The sequence below is a fragment of the Rhinatrema bivittatum genome, chromosome 3, assembly GCF_901001135.1.
Source record: "Rhinatrema bivittatum chromosome 3, aRhiBiv1.1, whole genome shotgun sequence".
NCBI lineage: Eukaryota > Metazoa > Chordata > Amphibia > Gymnophiona > Rhinatrematidae > Rhinatrema > Rhinatrema bivittatum.
Genome location: NC_042617.1, coordinates 389968531 through 389989077, shown reverse-complemented (window position 1 = coordinate 389989077; position 20547 = coordinate 389968531). Strand labels below are relative to the sequence as shown.

General features: G+C 43.1%; 1 protein-coding gene across 6 annotated transcripts in view; it reads left to right on the top strand.

Annotated features, from left to right (window-relative positions):
* RIMS1 (regulating synaptic membrane exocytosis 1) overlaps positions 1 to 20547 on the top strand; it is a 697371-nt gene that overhangs the window by 175530 nt on the left and 501294 nt on the right. For all 6 annotated transcript variants that reach the window (XM_029595629.1, XM_029595632.1, XM_029595630.1 and 3 more), the window contains exon 7: positions 1362 to 1485. In XM_029595629.1, the coding sequence (XP_029451489.1) occupies positions 1362 to 1485 (124 nt within the window). The remainder of the gene's footprint in view (positions 1 to 1361; positions 1486 to 20547) is intronic.

Below are 20547 nucleotides of genomic sequence, written 5' to 3'. Positions count from 1 at the left end.
TGTTCAAAATAGTTATCATGACAATCATGGTGGAACCTTGCACTCATTTTCCAGGGTTTGTTTGGACCAATTTGAAGCCTCCTACATCATTACTGACAGCCAGTCACTGGCTTTTATTGTATGGGACAATTATAAAGCTGTACTTGGGGCATATCTGTTAAACATTTTGCTTGCATTTTTATATTTCATATCTTGCAAATGATTTTTGGATGCATACTACCAACACAGAATTGTTCATGGAAAAGTAATTGTATTTAGCTCTCACCTTTTCATTGTAGTTCAAGATAAGTTATTTTCAGGTACTATAGGTATTTTCTTTGCCACTAGAGAGCTTACAGTAATTTGATCCTGGAGGCAATGGAAGATGAAGCGACTTGCCCAAGACACAAGAAGTAGCAGTGGGATTTGAACCTAGCTTTCACAGTTTTTAGCCTACATCTCTTACCACTAGGCGGCTACTCCACTCTGCTTTTGAAATTAAACCCAATATTGTACACTTAGGGCCGGATTTTAAGAGGTACGCGCGGGCGTACATTTGTGTGCGCAACCCGGCGCACACTAATGTATGCCCGATTTTATAACATGCGCGCGCAGCTGCACGCATGTTATACAATCCGGAGTTGGCGCGCACAAGGGGGTGCACACTTGTGCACCTTGCACGCACCAAGCCCTAGGGGAGCTCCGATGGCTTTCCCTGTTCCCTCCAAGGAGGGAGGGAACTTTCCTTCCGCCCCCCCCCCCTTCCCTTCCCCTACCTAACCCGCCCCCCAGCCCCACCTAAACCCCCCCCGCAACTTTATTCCATAAGTTGCGCCTGCCTCTGGGCAGTCATAGGTTGCGTGCGCCGGCCAAGTACCAACGCGAGATCCCCCGGCACGGCTGCTGTGCCAGAGGCCTCGGTCCTGCCCCCGTCCCGCCCCTTTCACAAAGCCCCGGGACATACGCGCATCCCGGGGCTTGTGTGCGTCACCGGGCCTATGCAAAATAGGCTTGGTGTGTGTAGGGCTTTTAAAATCTGCCCCTTAGTTTTAAATAAGAAAATCACACTATTGTCTAATTGATACACTATGACATTGTAAATGCTGCATACAATAAAATGAGAATTCATTTTATAGGTTCTAAGTTTTAATATATGAAAGAAGAAATGTTCTTAGAATAGAATACTGAGAATATTTAATGTATGTAAAGGTAAAAGGTAAGTCTACCCTCTAATCTTCTAGGAAACCTACATAAGATATTAAACGTTAATATTTTATTTCCCATTTTCAGATGTATTTTTTCAGAATTGGTTTACTGATTGCATATTTTCTTTTTCAGCTGCTAGCAATATATTCAATGTTGAATTTTGCTTCTTATTTAAGGGGATGAAGTACTAGAATGGAATGGCAGACCACTGCCTGGAGTGACAAATGAAGATGTTTACAACATTATTTTAGAATCAAAAGCAGAACCTCAAGTTGAAATTATTGTTTCAAGACCTATTGGGTAGGACAACACACTTAAACCTGTATTTGTTCTTAAAACATTTTAATTTACAATGACTGTCATTAATGTATGCATAAGTTGTGCTTTGTTGGAACATAAGAAAGAGCCATCATTAATCATAAACTACGTTAGCCTCTGGTAGACTGTGAATATTTCCTTATACATTTTCTTAGCACATTCCATAAGCCAGGATCTGCTTTCTGGTTGACTGCAGTCTTTATAAGGAAAGCTAAAGAACACTGGGGCTGATGTACAGGGCCGATGCATCAATTAGGCAAACTAGGCGGTCACCTGGAATACCAAGATTTTGGGGGTGGCAAAATCCTGCCAAGGTGATGTCTAGAGGGATGCTGTATCACAGTTAATTCTGTCAAAGAAGGAAATGCTGTTCAGGGGCAACTGCTGCTGGTCGTTAAGTTGGGGGAGGGGGAGTGATTGACAAAGCTTTGCCTAGGCTGCCAAATATGTTTGTACTGGTTCTGGCGATATAATAAATCCTGTGTTAAAATTAGTGATAGATTTTAATGCAGGCTTTATTTAATGTGCAGGTTTTATTAAATGTTGCATTCTAAGCAGCTTTGTTTTACTCAGTCGCCATTTTATATGCCATAAAATCCATGCTAGAAAAAAAAAGTTCCCCCGACCTCCCAAATGTAACTCCCTCCCTCCTGCCTTGTCCCAATATAACTTGGCTGGGCCAGGTCGGGCTGAGTGGGTCAGCCCAGTAAGTCCTCTCTCTCCCTCCCATCCCAAGCATGCTGAACCCCCCATCCCTCTTACCTTAAGAAAAGGTCAGGGGGAGCAGGATCAGGTTGGGTCTGGTCCGATGGGTCCTCCCTTCCTTCCCAGCCCCTACCCTTTAACCTTAAAAAATAAATCAGGCCAAGTAGAACTCCCACCATCCAGAACCCCCCTCCTACCCATCAGAACAGCGGGTGCCCTCCAAACCCCACCCCCCACCCAGGAACTCCAGCCAGAGAAGAGTGTACCTCCTCCAGTCAGGCTGTGCCTCACTGGCAGCTGATTGGTCCCTCCACTGTCTGCCATCTATGAAAGGACCACTTCCCCTTTCAGAATTCTGAAAGGATAGCCTTCTGAAAGGTGATCGCTCCTTTTACCATCAGCCGATAGCGGAGGGACCAATTGCTCGGCAATAAAGGAGTGGATAAATGAATATTAAGTTTTGGGCATTTGCTCTTTTAGAAAGGCAAATGTCATTTACAGTAACATATGTGTTTATCTCTCTTTGGTAGGTTAGGCTCAAAATATCCTGTTTGGTTTTTGCATCAGTTATATTGTTTCTATTTATGTTACTTCTATGGTGCTAGTCAACCTTATGCACATATGTTCACTTTGAAAATTATCCCCTGAAAATACCTGCACTCAATTACATCTGCAAATTTATGCACAGGAACTTTTGAGGGAATATACTCACATGCTTTTGAAAATCTAAAAGTATGCACGTCATTCCAAACCCCTTCCCAACTACACCCCCAGAAATGCCTCCACTCAATCTAGGTAAACATATATGCATACAGGAAGTACACAAATAAGGTTATTCACATATCTGGTGGAGTGGCAGGCTGCCAGTTCCCTGAGTAAAGCAGTGTTTAGCCTGTGGAAATGCCTTTGAAAATTAACCTTTTGGTGCTAATGTTAATACCTTGAACTGGGCTCTAAAGTGAACAGGAAGCCAGTGGAATTCCCTCAGAATGAGTATGGTAAACTCATAGAACTTAGAATTAGTAAAAATTTGAGCCACAGAATTCTGCACTAGCCATAGTTTTTAGATATTCTCTACGGCCATTGAGCAGAGAATTTGAAAGTATTAGAGTAATAGATATGTTACAGTTGAATATGTATCTAAATCCAAATGGAACCCTCTTAAACAATATTTTCAATATATTATCATTATAAACAATCAACCATTTTTTACAAAACATTTTAAATATTAAATATAATATTGCAGTTTTATTATACTAATACATATCAACTTAATGACAACAAAGCATGCAAGATTTACAAAAGGACATTATACTACACATTTTCAAATCTTGATTCAAGAGTGAAAATCTCTTCCTTGTAAAGATAAATTTCTCATAATATCCAAAGAATTATTCTGTACAAATATGCAGTCTTAATTATCATAAAACCTTTAAATGTAACTATTCATTCATTCATTACCCCATTCAAAACTCTACACCAGGGGTCGGGAACCTATGGCTCGCAAGCCAGATGTGGCTCTTTTGATGGCTGCATCTGGCTCGCAGACAAATCTTTAATAAAAAAAATAATAACGTTAAAAATATAAAACATTCTCGTGTATTTCAAGCCATTCATTTCCTAACGCTCATGTTCATGGTTGCGGGTGGCTGGAGCCAATCACAGCAGTCCTCCGGGACAACACCAAATTTTTATTGGATAATGCATAACGTACATGGGTCATTGTGAGGTCAGGAAGTAAACTTCCCTCCTTTTAATCAAGTAGTCAGCTAGCTAATTGCAGAAACCCTTTTATCAAAGAAGATGGCTAAAAGAAAAAAAGATGAGGAGTATCGTACTTTTCAGCAGGAATGGACAGAGTAATTCGCCTTTGTGGAGAGAGCAGGTTCTGCAGTGTGTCTAATATGCAATTATAAAATTGCATCGATGAAACGGTCAAATATAAAGCGGCACTTTGACACACGCCATACTACATTTGCATCGAAATATCCTGCGGGGGACAGCAGGAAGAAAGCATGTCAAGAGCTACTGTGCATAGTGCAAGCTAGTCAGCAGCAACTCCGTGTTTGGACCCAACAAGGTGACTGGAATTTGGCTAGCTTTGCTGGTGCTTTAGCAATTGTGAGAAACGGAAAGCCATTCACAGATGGGGAGTATGCCAAAACATTCATGCTTGATGTTGTCAATGAACTTTTTGACGACTTTTCAGATAAAGACAAGATAATCAAATGAATAAAAGACATGCCTCTGTCGGCAAGAACTGTTCACGATTGTACCATCATGATGGCAAATCAAATTGAGGCAACACAAGTGAAGGACATAAATGCAGCACCATTCTTTTCTCTCGCTTTGGATGAGTCAACAGACGTAAGCCATTTATCCCAGTTCAGCGTGATTGCAAGGTATGCTGTCGGTGACACACTACGTGAGGAAAGTCTTGCTGTTTTGCCTATGAAAGGGACAACAAGAGGGGAGGATTTATTCAAGTCTTTCACTGAGCTCGCTAAAGAAAAAAATCTACCGATGAATAAACTTATTTCGGTGTGTACTGATGGTGCTCCGTGCATGGTGGGGAAAAACAGAGGATTCATAGTGCTTCTTCGTGAACATGAAAAGAGACCCATCCTAAGTTTTCACTGCATCCTACATCAGGAGGCACTTTGTGCTCAGATGTGTGGCGAGCAGCTTGGTGAGGTGATGTCGCTGGTCATTCGGGTGGTCAACTTTATTGTTGCCCGAGCTTTAAATGATCGCCAGTTTAAAACACTGCTGGATAAAGTTGGGAATAATTATCCTGGTCTGCTTCTGCACAGCAATGTGCGTTGGTTGTCAAGAGGGAAGGTGCTCAGCCGTTTCGCGGCTTGTCTGAGCGAAATCCGGACTTTTCTTGAAATGAAAAATGTCAAGCATCCTGAGTTAGCTAACACTGAGTGGCTCCTGAAGTTCTACTATCTCGTGGACATGACTGAACATCTGAACCAGCTCAATGTGAAAATGCAAGGCGTTGGAAATACAGTCTTATCCCTTCAATGAGCAGTGTTGCATTTGAAAACAAACTAGAACTCTTTATCGCCGACACTGAAACAGGTCGTTTACTACACTTTGAAAAACTGGGAGAGTTTAAAGATGCATGCACAGCAAGTGACCCTGCTCAACATCTTGATCTTCAGCAGCTAGCGGGTTCACATCTAATCTCCTGCAGTCATTCAAAGCGCGCTTTGGAGAATTTCGTGAGCGCACTCGTCTTTTTACGTTCATCACCCATCCACACGAGTGTGCAGTGGACAGTGCCGACCTGAGTTACATCCCCGGTGTCTCCGTCAGAGATTTTGAGCTACAAGCTGCTGACCTGAAGGCCTCAGACATGTGGGTGAATAAGTTCAAGTCACTGAATGAAGATTTGGAAAGACTTGCACGACGGCAAGCAGAGTTGGCGAGCAAACACAAGTGGGGAGAAATGAAAAAACTTCAACCCGCGGACCAGCTGATTGTCAAAACTTGGAACACGCTTCCCATCACATACCACACACTGCAGTGTGTGAGTATTGCTGTACTGACAATGTTTGGCTCTACGTATGCATGTGAGCAGTCTTTCTCACATCTAAAGAACATTAAGACCAACCTACGATCACGTTTAACGGATGGAAGTCTCAACGCCTGCATGAAGCTTAACCTCACCACGTATCAACCAGACTACAACGCCATCAGCAAAACCATGCAGCACCAGAAGTCACATTAATGGTAAGAAGTACTTTATTCATCATTGGTTAGCAACAGCATAACAACATTATTAAAAAGAATTCAGAGACTTATTGTACTTTAAAAGTGTTGGTCTTACATAAAATGCACACATTTACTTGTATTTAGTTTTAAATATATTGTATAGCTCTCACGGAATAACATTTTAAAATATTGGCGTTCATGGCTCTCTCAGCCAAAAAGGTTCCCGACCCCTGCTCTACACAAACATTTAAACAACCATACCATACAAAACTAAAAAACATAAAAATGTCATCATATGTTCCAATTACTCCTTAATTGCTTTTCGCCAGTTTGCTGCTGCTTTTAATTTTACCCATTCTTCTTGTGACTCCCTAAATGGTTTATCCACTACTGGTAAGATCTTCTTCTTATAACTATATCTTTCTTATAACTCTTGATGAAAGTTCCCTTATTTCACTCACACTGGGCTTCTTCAGGGGACAAATCTCTCCAAAACACCTTATCATTTATAACATGATTAATGTCCTAGAAATTAAATGACACCATAAGTGCCAATACCTCATTACCCAAAACTTCCCAAATTGAAGAGAGCGATCAATACAATAAATTGAATATCTAGAATGTACTCTTTCCATTTTGAAATAGTGTAATGCCCATAATATGACCATCATACTAGGCATCATCAGGATAAATGTGTGCAAGACATCTTCTGCCTTACTTTTAATCATCGATCATTTAATCAAATTTTTAGAGAATATTTTTAGAATTTTCCATTTCATTTAAAAACATATAATAGTATTTCCATGCTTTTAAGAAATTTAAAATTAACATATTTGGAAATTTAAAATTTGATGCTGACTCAAAGCTGTTACCTTTTGTGCCTAGATACTCCCGACATGGGGCCATGTTTTAAACTGATTGATAAATCTAAAAATATAAAGGTGGTAACTGACAAATCCAAAAGGAAGACTCACATCAGAAAGTAGAATGGGACTCACTGACATAATGGAGGGATAGCTATGGATGAGGGAAATGATGTCAGCGTTCATACGCTGTCAGGCACAGGTATATATGCTAATATAAAGACTGTCATTCAAATGATGTCACAGATAGACAGCTGTCAATTGCATATTTCTTTAAATTAAAGAATATCAATCAATTTCATGATTGAGTCCCACTGGCTCTATAGTGTTTAAAGCAAAGATCCAATGTTGTTCTCGATAATGCAAACGGTAGGCTAAGTCTCTGCCATGCTCAGAAATGAGAACAACTTCAATGACTTGCCATTGTAAGTCATTGAATGAATGAGCAAACATTCGGGCCGATACAGTACAGGGCGCTCTGATGGAGCGCACTGTTAACCCTCTATTGGATGCACGTTTTCAACGTGCTAGCATTACCCCTTATTCAGTAAGGGGCCGATAACACGCGTCCAACCCCCCTAACCTAATAGCGCCTGCAACATGCAAATTAGGTATTCCCGCGCGATTCAGAAAACAAAATGTGCAGCCAAGCCGCACATTTTGCTTTCAGAAATTAGCGCCTACCCAAAGGTAGGCGCTAATTTCTTCGGGCACCGGGAAAGTGCACAGAAAAGCAGTAAAAACTGCTTTTCTGTGCACCCTCCGACTTAATATCATGGTGATATTAAGTTGGAGGTCCCGAAAGTTTCCAAAAGTAAAAAAAAAAAATAAATTTGAAGTTGGCCCGCGGCTGTCGGGTCGAAAACCGGACGCTCAATTTTGCCAGTGTCCGGTTTCTGAGCCCGTGGCTGTCAGCGGGCTTGAGAACCAACGCCAGCAAAATTGAGCGTCGGCTGTCAAACCCACTGACAGCCACCGCTCCGGTCCAAAAGGAGGCGCTAGGGACACTAGCGTGTCCCTAGCGCCTCCTTTTGCCTGTTTTTACCGCCAGGCCTAATTTGAATAGTGAATCGTGCACATAGGAGAGTGGCCTGTGCGTGCACCGGGAGAGCGGGCGTTCACCTGCTCTCTCGCGGACTTTACTGTATCGGCCCGATTATCAGTGTTGCACTAACGTGGCTTGAATTTTCTTAGTGGTAATACAACTGCGGTGTTCAGTGATGCGTTTCCAAATTGGGCAGGATGTGCGTAGTATGATGGTCATATTACGGACGTTACACTGTTTGTTAACGGAGATAGTACATTCTAGATATTCAATACCTCATTACCATCATTCTATTTTTAACATACAACATATAAATCATTTACCTACCCATTAGGAACGCTCTCTCATTATATAACTGCATTCTCAACATATTATCTCCACTTCATGATATGTTTATTACATTTTATAATTGCTTCAAAATACGTTAAAATAAAAATCACCATATTAACTAGAATGAAGCTACTTAAACTATATCTAATAGCTAAAAAATGGAAAACAAACTTACATTTACAAAGCAATAGATATCCCATGTATCACCTGACAGTGTCTCAGAATTATTTGCTACGTTTTGCAATTTAAATCCCCACATATATCATCACATGATCACAAAACACCAATCCTTTTTTCTCAACTTTCTCTCTCTACTAAATACGTCAGTCAAAATGCTGGCAATCTATTCGTCCACATAATCAGGAGTATATGTCTCAGCCAAACATATAAACCCTTTAATATTGTTAGGGACAAATTCCTTTATCAAAGTATTCTCCTTCTACATCTCAAAGTTGCTCTGTTCATGTCACATTATATATATATGTGGAAGGAATTACCAGGAAAACATGACATTAAATTTGTGGAAAAATGGCTATCATGAAAAATGATTGAGGAGTAAGTGGTATATATGATTGCTTTAATTTTTTAATTCTTTATGTATAAATTTTCAAAACAATTTACAATCAAGCAAACTTTAAGGAAAAAACACAGCTACATAATTGCTACTAAGTTATTTCACAAACTGATAGATCATTCATCAAAGTGTGTTAGGCCCAAACATTCGTTAAATGGGGATCTAACATGTGTTGTGTGTGTGATAAATAGTGCAATGCAAGCTAGGATGCAAATTTTAAATTTAGTATGCATGTGGGAGGAGTATTGGAAACCAAGGCGTCCTAATGCTTTCCGCGATAGCTTAATGCACACTAATGCAGGATTTAACATCAGAAATAACACCTTTTTTTGCGGTAAGGGAAAAAAGTTTTTACCTTATGCCTGCAGCCATTATCATAGTTTGCAGCTGTCATAACACATGATAAAAATAGGCCTTCTATCACACACACCTACCATGCCCTCCTGGGCCAACAAAAACACTTGTTTTTACCTGGCCTGTCTCCCTAAACCCATATTGTTTGTGGCAACTTTACTTGTTCGAGGATACTATATGTTTCAGGAGGCTCGCTACAGATAACAAGAAGAAGAACAACAACCACAAGAACAGGCAAGGGAAGTTCCAACCCCTCCTAGGGAAGTCCCTGCACCGGAGCCCGAGCTACTGGCCCTGAAGGGAGAAGATCAGGGCCAGCAGCATGCAGGTGGGCACAGCGGAGGAGATTCAGGGAGCACATCTTTCCTCCATGAGCCTCATTGCTAGGCATGCCAGAGGATTATATGGTTAGCAGGTATCGCCTCAGCTCTCAGGCTGTCCTGGAATTATATGAAGAAATCTGAGGGGATCTGGATCCAGTCATGGAAAAGTCCCACACTCTGCCGGGCCTCACCAAACTATTCGCCACCCTGGATTTCATGGCAACTGGCTCCTTCCAAACAACAGTAGGGGGGAATGTCCTAATCCACTTTTTCCCATTGTCTGGACAGGGCACCACAACCATATCTGACCGCAGAATCACTATATAGCATTTCCTCAGGACAGGCAGGACTTGAGGGAATTGAAGAGAGGCTTATATGCCATCACTAACTTTCCTAATGTTCTGGAAGTTATTGACTGCACTCAAGTAGCCATCATTCCACTCCCGTGATAGGGAGGAGATCTTTTGCAATAGAAAGCTCTTCCGCTCCATCAACGTGCAAGTGGTCTGTGACACTCACATGCACATCCTCAACATGATGGCCAGGTACCTGGGATGCCGCTCATGATTCCTTTATACTTAGACAATTGGGCCTGCTTGAAAATGTTGAGGATGACCTCTATAGTGACAGTTGGCTTATGGGTAAGAGAGATGCTTCTTTCTCAATTCAGTCTCTGGCTATGTGTTTGTAGTAAATGGCATGGACATGGGGGGGGGGGGGGGGGGTGCTGTAGGGGATGTACCAGCATCGATGACATGACAAATGGCTTGTACAGTTAGGTCTGCATGCCATTACGCCAGGGCCTGGCTTTCTCTCCCCATGCTCTAGAGGACTGCTAATTTGGTGAGGCCAAACAATGCACTTGCCATAAAGCTTGGAGTGTGAGCAGGCACTACACACTTTATATGGGTTCACTTTAAACATGGCCTTTTCCATTCCTCCCATTTGGAGTAATTGAAATCTCACTGGTTAATCACAACTTTTAAGTGTCCACACTGCTGGTACTCATAGATCAGGTGTGCCCTGTTACTAAGGGTCGGCCAGGATATCAGACACAGTTTATCTTGCCCATCACACAGGTAAACCAGAAGTAGCAGCCTGTGTATTTTAGGGACTAGCATATTTCCTTTGTCAGGTCCGACAAATTGTATCTCTCTAGAGGCTATACTGTAGAGCAGCTGCCAAGGAATTGCACATTCAGAACATAAGGGTTGCCAAAGTAACACCAATATTTAAAAAGGGCTCCAGGAGCGATCTGGGAAACTATAGACCAGTGAGCCTGACGTCAATGCTGGGAAAAATAGTGGAAACTATAGTAAAGATCAAAATCACAGAGAATGTAGAAAGACATGGTTTAATGAAACACAGTCAACATGGATTTACCCAAGGGAAGTTGTGCCTCACAAATCTGCTTCATTGTTTTTAAGAGGTTAATAAATATGTGGATAAAGGTGAACCAGTGGATGTAGTGTATTTGGATTTTCAGAAGGTGTTTGACAAAGTTCCTCATGAGAGGCTTCTAAGAAAACCAAAAAGTCATGGGATAGGAGGCGATGTCCTTTCCTGGATAACAAACTGGTTAAAAGACAGTAAACAGAGAGTAGGATTAAACGGTCAATTTTCTTAGTGGAAAAGGGTAAACAGTGGAGTGTCTCAGGGATCTGTACTTGGACCGGAGCTTTTCAATATATTTATAAATGATCTGGAAAGGAATACGATGAGTGAGGTTATCAAATTTGCAGATGATACAAAATTACTCAGAACGAATTGTGATACATTGCGGGAGGTCCTTGTGAGACTGAAAGATTGGGCATCCAAATGGCAGATAAAATTTAATGTGGACAAGTGCAAAGTGTTGCATGTAGGGAAAAATAACCCTTGCTGCAGTTACACGATATTAGGTTCCATATTAGGAGCAACCACCCAGGAAAAAGATCTAGACATCATAGTGGATAATACTTTGAAATCATTGGCTCAGTGTGCTGCACTAGTCAAAAAAGCAAACAGAATGTTAGGAATTATTAAGAAGGGAATGATGAACAAAACGGAAAATGTCATAATGCCTCTGTATCACTCCATGGTGAAACCGCACCTTGAATACTGGGTACAATTCTTTTTTTTTTTTGTAATTTGGGTACAATTCTGGTCGCCGCATCTCAAAAAGGATATAGTTGTAATGGAGAAGGTACAGAGAAGGGCAACCAAAATGATAAAAGGGATGGAACAGCTCCCCTATGAGGAAAGGCTGAAGAGGTTAGGGCTGTTCAACTTGAAGAAGAGACGGCTGAGGGGGGATATGATAAAGGTCTTTAAAATAATGAGAGGACTTGAATGAGTAGATGTGAATCGGTTATTTACACTTTCGGATAATAGAAGGATTAGGGGTACTCCATGAAATTAGCAAGTAGCACATTTAAGACTAATTGGAGAATATTCTTTTTCACTCAATGCACAATTAAGCTCTGGAATTTGTTGCTAGAGGATGTGGTAAGTGCAGTTTGTGTAGCTGGGTTTAAAAAAGGTTTGGATAAGTTCTTGGAGAAGTCCATTAACTGCTATTAATTAAGTTGACTTAGGGAATGACCTTTGCTATTATTGGCTTCAGTAGCATGGGATCTGGGTACTTGCCAGGCTCTTGTTGCCTGGTTTGGCCTCTGTTGGAAATAAGATGCTAGGCTTGATGGACCCTTGGTCTGACTCTGCATGGCAATTTCTTATGTTCTTATGTTCTTAGAGCCTTTTCTAGTAGAACAGATGTGACAGCTCTGATATACTGCTTCAGGGTTTGATGACTGCTACGAATGAATCGCCTTAGCTTGGTTGTGAGGGGCTGCCACACATTTAGGGGAATCCCCAGATGTACTTTACTAGTCTGGAAGATCTGACTTATATTCAGCTACTGCTACACTTGTCATATAATGTCACAGAAAAAGGTGACATGCACTTAGGATAGGGAAATAGGTTTTTAAGGCTCACACTAAGCTAGAGGTTAGCTTCTACTGTCTTATAGCATGCTGTGGTTTGGCAGCTAGATCTCAAAGTGATTATGGTGTGAATGATGCCCCCATTCTGTCTTTGCCACTGGAGATTCAGGATATGGTTGCAGGGCATGGCTTCTTACCCCCATTGCTATTCCCAATATGCCAGCAGAGATGAGGTACAATGAAGTCTTACGTTCTACCCACTTTGTCATGGAATGCACCTTTAGAGTTCTCAAAATTAGGTTTTGCTGTTTGTACAAAATGGGTGGAGTTTTAATGTATTTCCCCACCCAAAATAGAAGATATAGTACTGCTCTGGTTTGATTTCCATAATCTCTCTCTATGGCATGGGATACCAACGGAGATACATCCAGATCTTAACCCAGATCCCCCATATGCACCCACACAAGCCAAGGACACCACCCTGAGAGGCAGTCAGCTTCGGCCTCAATTATCCCGTCCCCTTCCATGGAAGGAAGGCCAGTAGAGAGTTTGCAGCTGCTCTCCTTTCTATCATCTTTCTTTCACTCACTGCTCCTCTGTCTGGGTTAGTGTTTATCAGTAGACAGTTTAAGGTATCAATCACAGAGTTGCCATTTTACAGCCTTATCCCATAGCTCACAACCATGTTCATGTGAGGTTATGCATCTGTACTTGGGATGCTTTGTGTCACATGGGCCTGTGAAGACACTGCTGACAGCACTGCCTCAGCTATTTTAGAGCCACCACTGACATTAGAGCACTCACCTAGCAGGCCTTCAGTACTGCACCTGTGCAGCATTGTGGTATTCCTATAATGCTCACAGGTCATTCCAATATAGCATACCGCTTTGTGGTTGCATGTACCATATACAGATGCATCTGCTACATCTACCTAGGCAAAATGTCAACTATCATGTAGAGATGGTGAGGGCCATTAGATGTCATGTTGGTTAGGCTAGCTTCTTGGGGAGACTACACAAGGATGCTGGTCAGACTGTCTGAAGGCAAGATTGGGAATCAGATGTTATCATGCCTTCACTTGTATTTGCAAGTCACCTCAATAATGTCAACGTTACGATATAGTTTCTAATGACTCTAAGAGTACCCACATGTCTCCTAAGAAAAGATTCACATCATTGAACCAAATGCAAAGGTTTGTTAGAAGCTATTTGTCTTGCCTGACCCATCACAGGTAGCCTTTGTCAAATATGGAGAAGTCATGGAGCTGCAAGACTATTGGCTGGTCTAGCTTAGGGCTATATATACATACACTCCAGAGGGACTCAGCAATTTATAATGCTGCAAGAATAATTTTTATTACATATGTACAATTCCACACTTTAATTAGGCTCGACTAAATCTAATACATAAGACCCCCTATGTGTCGAGCCTAATGTGTCGAGCCTAATTAAAGTGTGGAATTGTACATATGTAATAAAAATTGTTCTTGCAGCATTATAAATTGCTGAGTCCCTCTGGAGTGTATGTATATTGAGTATTGTGAACAGAGGTAGTGCACGGATATTATTTAACTAGCTTAGGGCTAGTCATGTGATGCTGCTGTATGTAGTACGTACCTAGAAAATATGCAGAGTAGTTTGCTTGTTGTGATCGCTATTTTCAGTTACAGTCCTTATACTATCTATGACCCCCCTTAAAGCCCGTAGACTGAGGATTCCTGGGGCAAACAGCTTGAAGAACGATCCATTTCCTAGGTCACTCATCACTTCTCAGAGGTTTTATGGTTGGAAGCCTTTGCTGATCTACGTGGCTGGCAGTATTTGTGGCCGGGCTGAAAGAGTTGCTGTCCTACAGACTGTGTTTCATGTGGTGTTTGTCACTTTTACAGTTAGTGGTGAGCAGGGCAGGTGTGCTGATAGACTCTCAGTCATCAGCTTTGTGTATAGCTTAAAGGCTAGAGAAGCTTTTGTCAGCTGATGACATCAGGAGCTTACAACCTGCCTCATTTGCAAAGCTGTCACTGTGCTGAATGTATGGGGCAACAGCTCCCAGAGGTGTCACGTGGTTGGCATGATGGCTTGTGCACTATCAGTGTTGGTCTCTTGCAAGACAAGAATTTCCTGCCATCTGAGGGCTTGAGGGCTCATGTCAGCACATCTGACAAAGGGCTTGTAATAAAGGTCTGTCATGTTGGCAGGTGAACCAAATCTTCTATGTGTAGTTCAGACTCTGACTCCCTCATTATCAGTTAGGGATCAGGCAGCTACAGACATCAATCATGGAGGATTCCGGACATGTCAGGAACATACTCATTGCCCATGTGTAGGTGCCCAAACTGCTGGAGGTAGTCTGTCCACAAACAAATGTGTGACTGTGTGTATCTGGGTGAGTGACATGCTATGTTAGCCTTGATCTACATCTGTTTCTGGGGGTGATATTGGCCTCATTGTTCCCTCCATTGCCACACCTATGCATACCCCAGAGCAGGCAGTATTTGTGCATCCATTTTGTATAGACCGTCTTTTGACACAAGTGATTCTGTGCTTCCACTGTTTACAGTGGGTGCCTCAGAGATTTGATTGTATCGTATAGGGAGAAAATGGCCTCATGCTTACTCAAAGAATATTCCACCAATGGCTCACACTGTTTATTCCTCGTGTTGGGGGGGGGGGGGGAGATGTGAAACGTGATAGTGTCAGACTTCAGATATGGTGTGTCACATTTCTGGATATGTAGATGTCTGCCTGTGGTGTACACCTTCCATCCCCCGGATCCTGATGCTCTTTCACTTAGTACAGAGTGGAGTGGTCCTAGTGTTATTTGGGAATGTGCATAGTTCCAAGAGCTTCAGCTGCCAGAGGGTTTGCTATTTTTTTTTTTTCAGGGTTGGGGCTTGATTGAGGCTTTCTAGCACTCCTATTAGAAGTTTCCTTTTTTGAGACCATGGCCTATTTACCCTCCTATCTGTAGAACAGATCCTGAATACTCCACATAGAGGCTTCTACACCAGTCACATCTTTTGCGCCTTACTCTGCCAGATGTATACATTGGCAGGTTATACCTACAAAGATTCTGCCATATGTAGCTCGATATGTTTTTTGTGCATACATAGAAATGGTGGCACATTTCTGCAGTTGATTTTATGCGACAGGTTTAGCAGCCAATTTTCCCTGCATCACTTGTCCTCTACACAACTTGTGCATTATGCATCCCTGGCTACTTGCAGGCTGCTCTAATACCATGTCAGCAGCTGTGTAACAACTGAGGAGGAATGAGGGAGTTGGTAGGTAAGAGAAACCCAACAGCCCCAGATAGCTAGGAGGCCTGCAGTTGCTTGGGAGCAATCATACCTCCACAGACTGGCTGCCTCCCCTATACAGTACTGGCCTGGCATGTGGATCTGCTTAATACCTGTTCACTATCAGCCTTAGTGAACAGGTATACAGATCCACATGCCAGGTCAGAACAGAGGAGGCAGGCAGTCTGTGGTCTGCCTGTTGCCAAGCAACAGTAGGCATTCTAGCTGTCTGCACTTGGGCTGTTGGGTTTCTCTAACCTACTCAACTCTCTCACAATAGGCCTCACTCCCTGACAGCCACGGGCTCGGAAACTGGACGCCAGCAAAATTGAGCATCGAGTTTTCGGCCCAACAGCCGCGGGCCGAATTCAAATTTTTTTTTTTTTTTTACTTTTTTTACTTTTCGGGACCTCCGACTTAATATCGCTAAAGCAGTTTTTACTGCTTTTCTGTGCACTTTCCTGGCGCCGGAAGAAATTGGTTGGCGCTAATTTCTGAAAGTAAAATGTGCGGCTTGGCTGCACATTTTACTTTCTGTATCCCGTGCGCATACCTAATAGGGCCTTCAACATGCATTTGCATCTTGAGGGCGCTATTAGGTGCCGCGGGTTGGACACGCGTTTTCCTCTCCTTACTGAATAAGGGGTAAGGGAAAATGCGCGTTCCAGAGCAGGCTAACAGTGCGCTCCATCGGAGCGCACTGTACTGTATCGGCCTGATAGAAAGTGAAAGAGGTACCCCAGTAGCTACAGTACAGCTCTAATGTTAGAGCTGATAGCAGCACAACTATGTGATGTTAACCAAAAGGCCCCCCAGACAGTGCATGTTAAAAGAGTACATTGGACAGGCTAAGGGCCAAGGCAGCAGAGTTCAAGTGAAGGCCCCAGATAGTACATGTTGAAAGAGTGCACTGAAGGGGACAGGCTAAGGGCCAAGGCAATAGTGTTCAAGTGAAGGCCCCAGACAGTCCATATTGAAGGAGTGCACTCAAGGGAACAGCCTAAGGGCCAAGGCAGAAAAGGTTAAGTAGCAGGCAGCAGCACCAGGACTAAATAGCGCAGCTTGGAGGCTGAAGACCAGGACTGGAGAGCACAGCATGGAGGCAGGAGCCCCAGGAGAAGACACAGCAGCATGGAGGCAGTTTCAAGATGAGATGAGTTGAGACACCTGCATGGAGGCAGCAGCAGGATGAGATGAGATGAGACTCTAGCATCAGGAGCAGGAGATGAGTTATGATGAGAAGAGACAGAGCTGGACTGTGACTGGAGACAGCATCAAAGAGGCTGGAGTATAGGCACAACATTGAGAAGGGCATTATAAGTAGACAGCAGGACAACACTGGCAGACAGTAGAACATCCCCATCATCTAGCTGGCACAGGAACTCTGTAGTCAGGATGGGCCCAGCAGGCTTCTTCCATCTAGTGGGCACAGGAACTCTATAGTCAGGATGGGCCCAGTAGGCTTCTTCCATCTAGCTGGCAGAGGAACTCCATCCAGATGCCTGGCCAAGCTTGCTGGACAAGTCTTGCTCTTAAGCATTACAGGACAGCATTTTTTAACCTTCATGGCCCTTTGCCACACCATGGCTTTCCACTTGGGGGTATCATGTCTTTGGGGGGGCCTACCCTTGGGTCATCTCTTGGGACAGGGACTGCTGCATGGTGTAGAGTCTTGGGATGCTGGGGAAGGCACCAGTGGAAGCTCCGGTATTCATTGTAGAATCTTGGACAGGACGCTGATGAGTTTATCCAGGTAGCCACTGTGATGAGAGCTTGTGTGTGGGCTTCCATCTGTTCATGCAGGGCCTGGTTCTGCCCATTGACAGCCCTCCTCAGACACCCTAGATCTGCCTGTATGTGATGGAGGTGGACACCATGGCTCCTTTCCAGTCAGTCCAGCTGCCTAGCTGCCTTGCATTGAGGCCTCTGTCAATGCCGGTGCAGGTGCCAGAGCTGATGCTGGAGATGATTCTTGTCCTGTGCTTGCCATGGCCGGTCGGAGGTTTGGGCCTCCAGAAATGGCATGAAGAGCTGGTGGGCTACTCCAGCTCAGAGCCTGCTGGCTCATGTTGGCCATGTGGTGTGCTAGACCGAGGTTGTGCTGGCTTAGCTGTATCCCACTGCTGGCCTGGTTCCTCCATGGAGCTTGTAAGGTTTAAGCTCATATTCAGGGGGCTTTCTGAGCCAAGAGCTTCTAGGATTTGGCTGTGCTGAGGAGGCTGCTGCTGCTCCTCCTCCTCCTTCTCCTCGCTGAACTGTGTCTGTGCGTCCATTACAAGGGGGTATGGAAAAAATGCTGCTGCGCAGCTGGTCCTTGGCTTTTCACTGTTGGTCCTTGGGGCTTGATGACTGGAACTGGCAGAGTCCTGGATGAAAGCTATGGAAACAAAGAAGAAGTACCAAAACCAAATGGTACACACATTTGCTATGAGATACACACTTTGCATGTCAATCAATGTGATCATTTTATGTCAAATGATTTGCATAACTATAGCAGCCTTGCTATTTTCAATTGAGGTGAACTTACTTATTCCAGCTCATGTTTTGTCCAGCTGCTCAGCCATGTCCCCAAACACATCCAGTCCCAGCCGTTGGATAAGGCGCTCCTCCATAGGTGTGAGCACAATCGAATAAGGGGGCCTCTCCGCCAGTCTGCTGTATGGATTTGTTGCTGTTCTCTATCTTTGTCTTCAACAGGGCCTTTATGACCCAGTACCTGGGGGCCACATGCTCCCCACCACGTTTCACGCCACTGTCCCTTGAGATAGCTTGGACGATGGTGCACCAGATCTGGCCCTTGGATGAACTCAAGGTCTTGCCCGCACAGTTGCTGAAAAGCATGGCATAATGTTCCAGGACCCCAGAAATAATTATCTTATTGTCCACCGGGCTGAACTTCAGCGCCCTCAGATGAACATGCCCTGCTGCCTAGCTGTCTGAAGGGGGTGCCACTTTCACTTCCAGAGAGGTGTCTTCCCTTTCCTGATTCTCGTTCTCACTCCCCTCTCCTCTTTCCCCTCCCCTCCCTTCCTCCCCCACTCCTGCACTTGCCCCATTGACTCTCCTCCCCTCTACCCTGTCTGTCTGTCCTTAGCCTGTCATCTTTCTCCCACCAGACTTTCCTGTCTTTCCGCTGTTGCCTCCCACCTCCTCCTATCCTTTCCCCCTCCCTAGCTCTACTTCTGTCCCTGTCCCTACTCCTACTCCTCCTCCTTTCCCCAGCACTCCTGCCCTTGTCCTCCCTCCTCCTCTTTTCCCTCCTCCCCCTCCTTTTCTCACACCTCTCCTCTCCTCTCCCTGCTTTTCACACTCCATCCTTTCCACATCTCAATTCTATGCCTCACCACTCCTCCTTCGCCTCACTACCATGCCTCACCACTACTCTACACCACTCCTCCTCTGCCTCCCCACCATGCCTCACCATTCCTCCTCCGCCTGACCACCACACCTCACCAACCCTCCTCTGCCTCAACACCACACCTCGCCACTCTTCTTCACCAATCCTCACTCTCACCACCACACCTCACCCAAAACACAAAGACAGACAGACAAACTAAAAAAAACTGTCACACACACACACACACAGAACAAGACAATAGACAAAGGGAAAAGGAAACAGATAAGAAACTAGCCATAGGACACCACACTCAGAACTCGCTAAATACCTCCAACTACCTACCAATTATCACCAACTCAAAGAGGGTGTGCAAGAAGCTGTTATATGTAAACCAGAAAAATAACGCACTGTATACAAATCAACACGTGCCACATAAAATGACGCATGATGCGCTGATGTAACTCGTGATGCAGTAATGCAATGCACTTCGTGTAAATTGTCTATGCATTGTGGTACACAGAAAATTAGCCTAACCACACCCATTTTTTAATTATCATGGGTGCTATTTCTGCCCTATTTATAGCATTTTGATGAATCTAGGCTTGAGTAGTTACAAAAGAAAAAAAAAATCCAAAGGAATAGCCAGCACATTCAATAAGGTTCATAAACTTCCCAACTTTACGAGCAAGGTGAATTCGGGGATTCTTGATTAATAAGTAACAAATCAAATTGCTTATCATCATAAAACAACTTTAGAATTTCCTTTATACTTAATACAACATTTGCAGGGAAACTTTAAAAGAAAAGTACCTCCCAAACCAATTACTCTCTAATTATAATACAAAAATATCTTACATCTCTGTTGGGTTTCTTTCAAAACATGATGAAAAAGAGATACAGACTGCCCATAAAAAAACTTATCTTTGAGATGAAAAAAAATTCTCAAGGTTCAATCCTTATCTTTTTCACAGGCATATGTAACTATTAATGTAGCTATCTCCATTCTTTCAGAACTGTATTGTTCTAAGAATCTGAAGAGATGAAATTCCCCAGTAGGTAGATTTACTAGTGGTGTAGAAGTAGATGTTGTGGTAGTATGAGAAGGCAATAATACATTTTAACAATAGATGGCATTACTTCTTTAGAGACTTTTAAGACATCCAAGTAAAATTTTCTTAGTAATTCCATTGGGGACAATAGAGAACATTTAGGGAAGCTAAGAAATCTAAGATTACATTTCCTCATTTGATTACCTAAATTCTCTATCCTGTGATGTAACAATTGATTATCTTTTATAAGGGCTACATGTATGACATTCCTGTATTGACTCACATTTCCCCTGAAGCTCTCTTAATCTACCATCCACTGCATCTAATCTCTGAAAATGTTCATCAACCTTCACAGAAAAACCCACAAAGTTTCCAACATGGCATCAATTTTTTAAATAACATTTTTCTCTGAATTCACAATCACTGTCCACAAAGAGTCTAAGGTAACTACTGCAGGTTTAGATATCATAGAATGAATTACATTAACCTCTGTAACTTTCCAAGTAAGGGTAGAAGAAA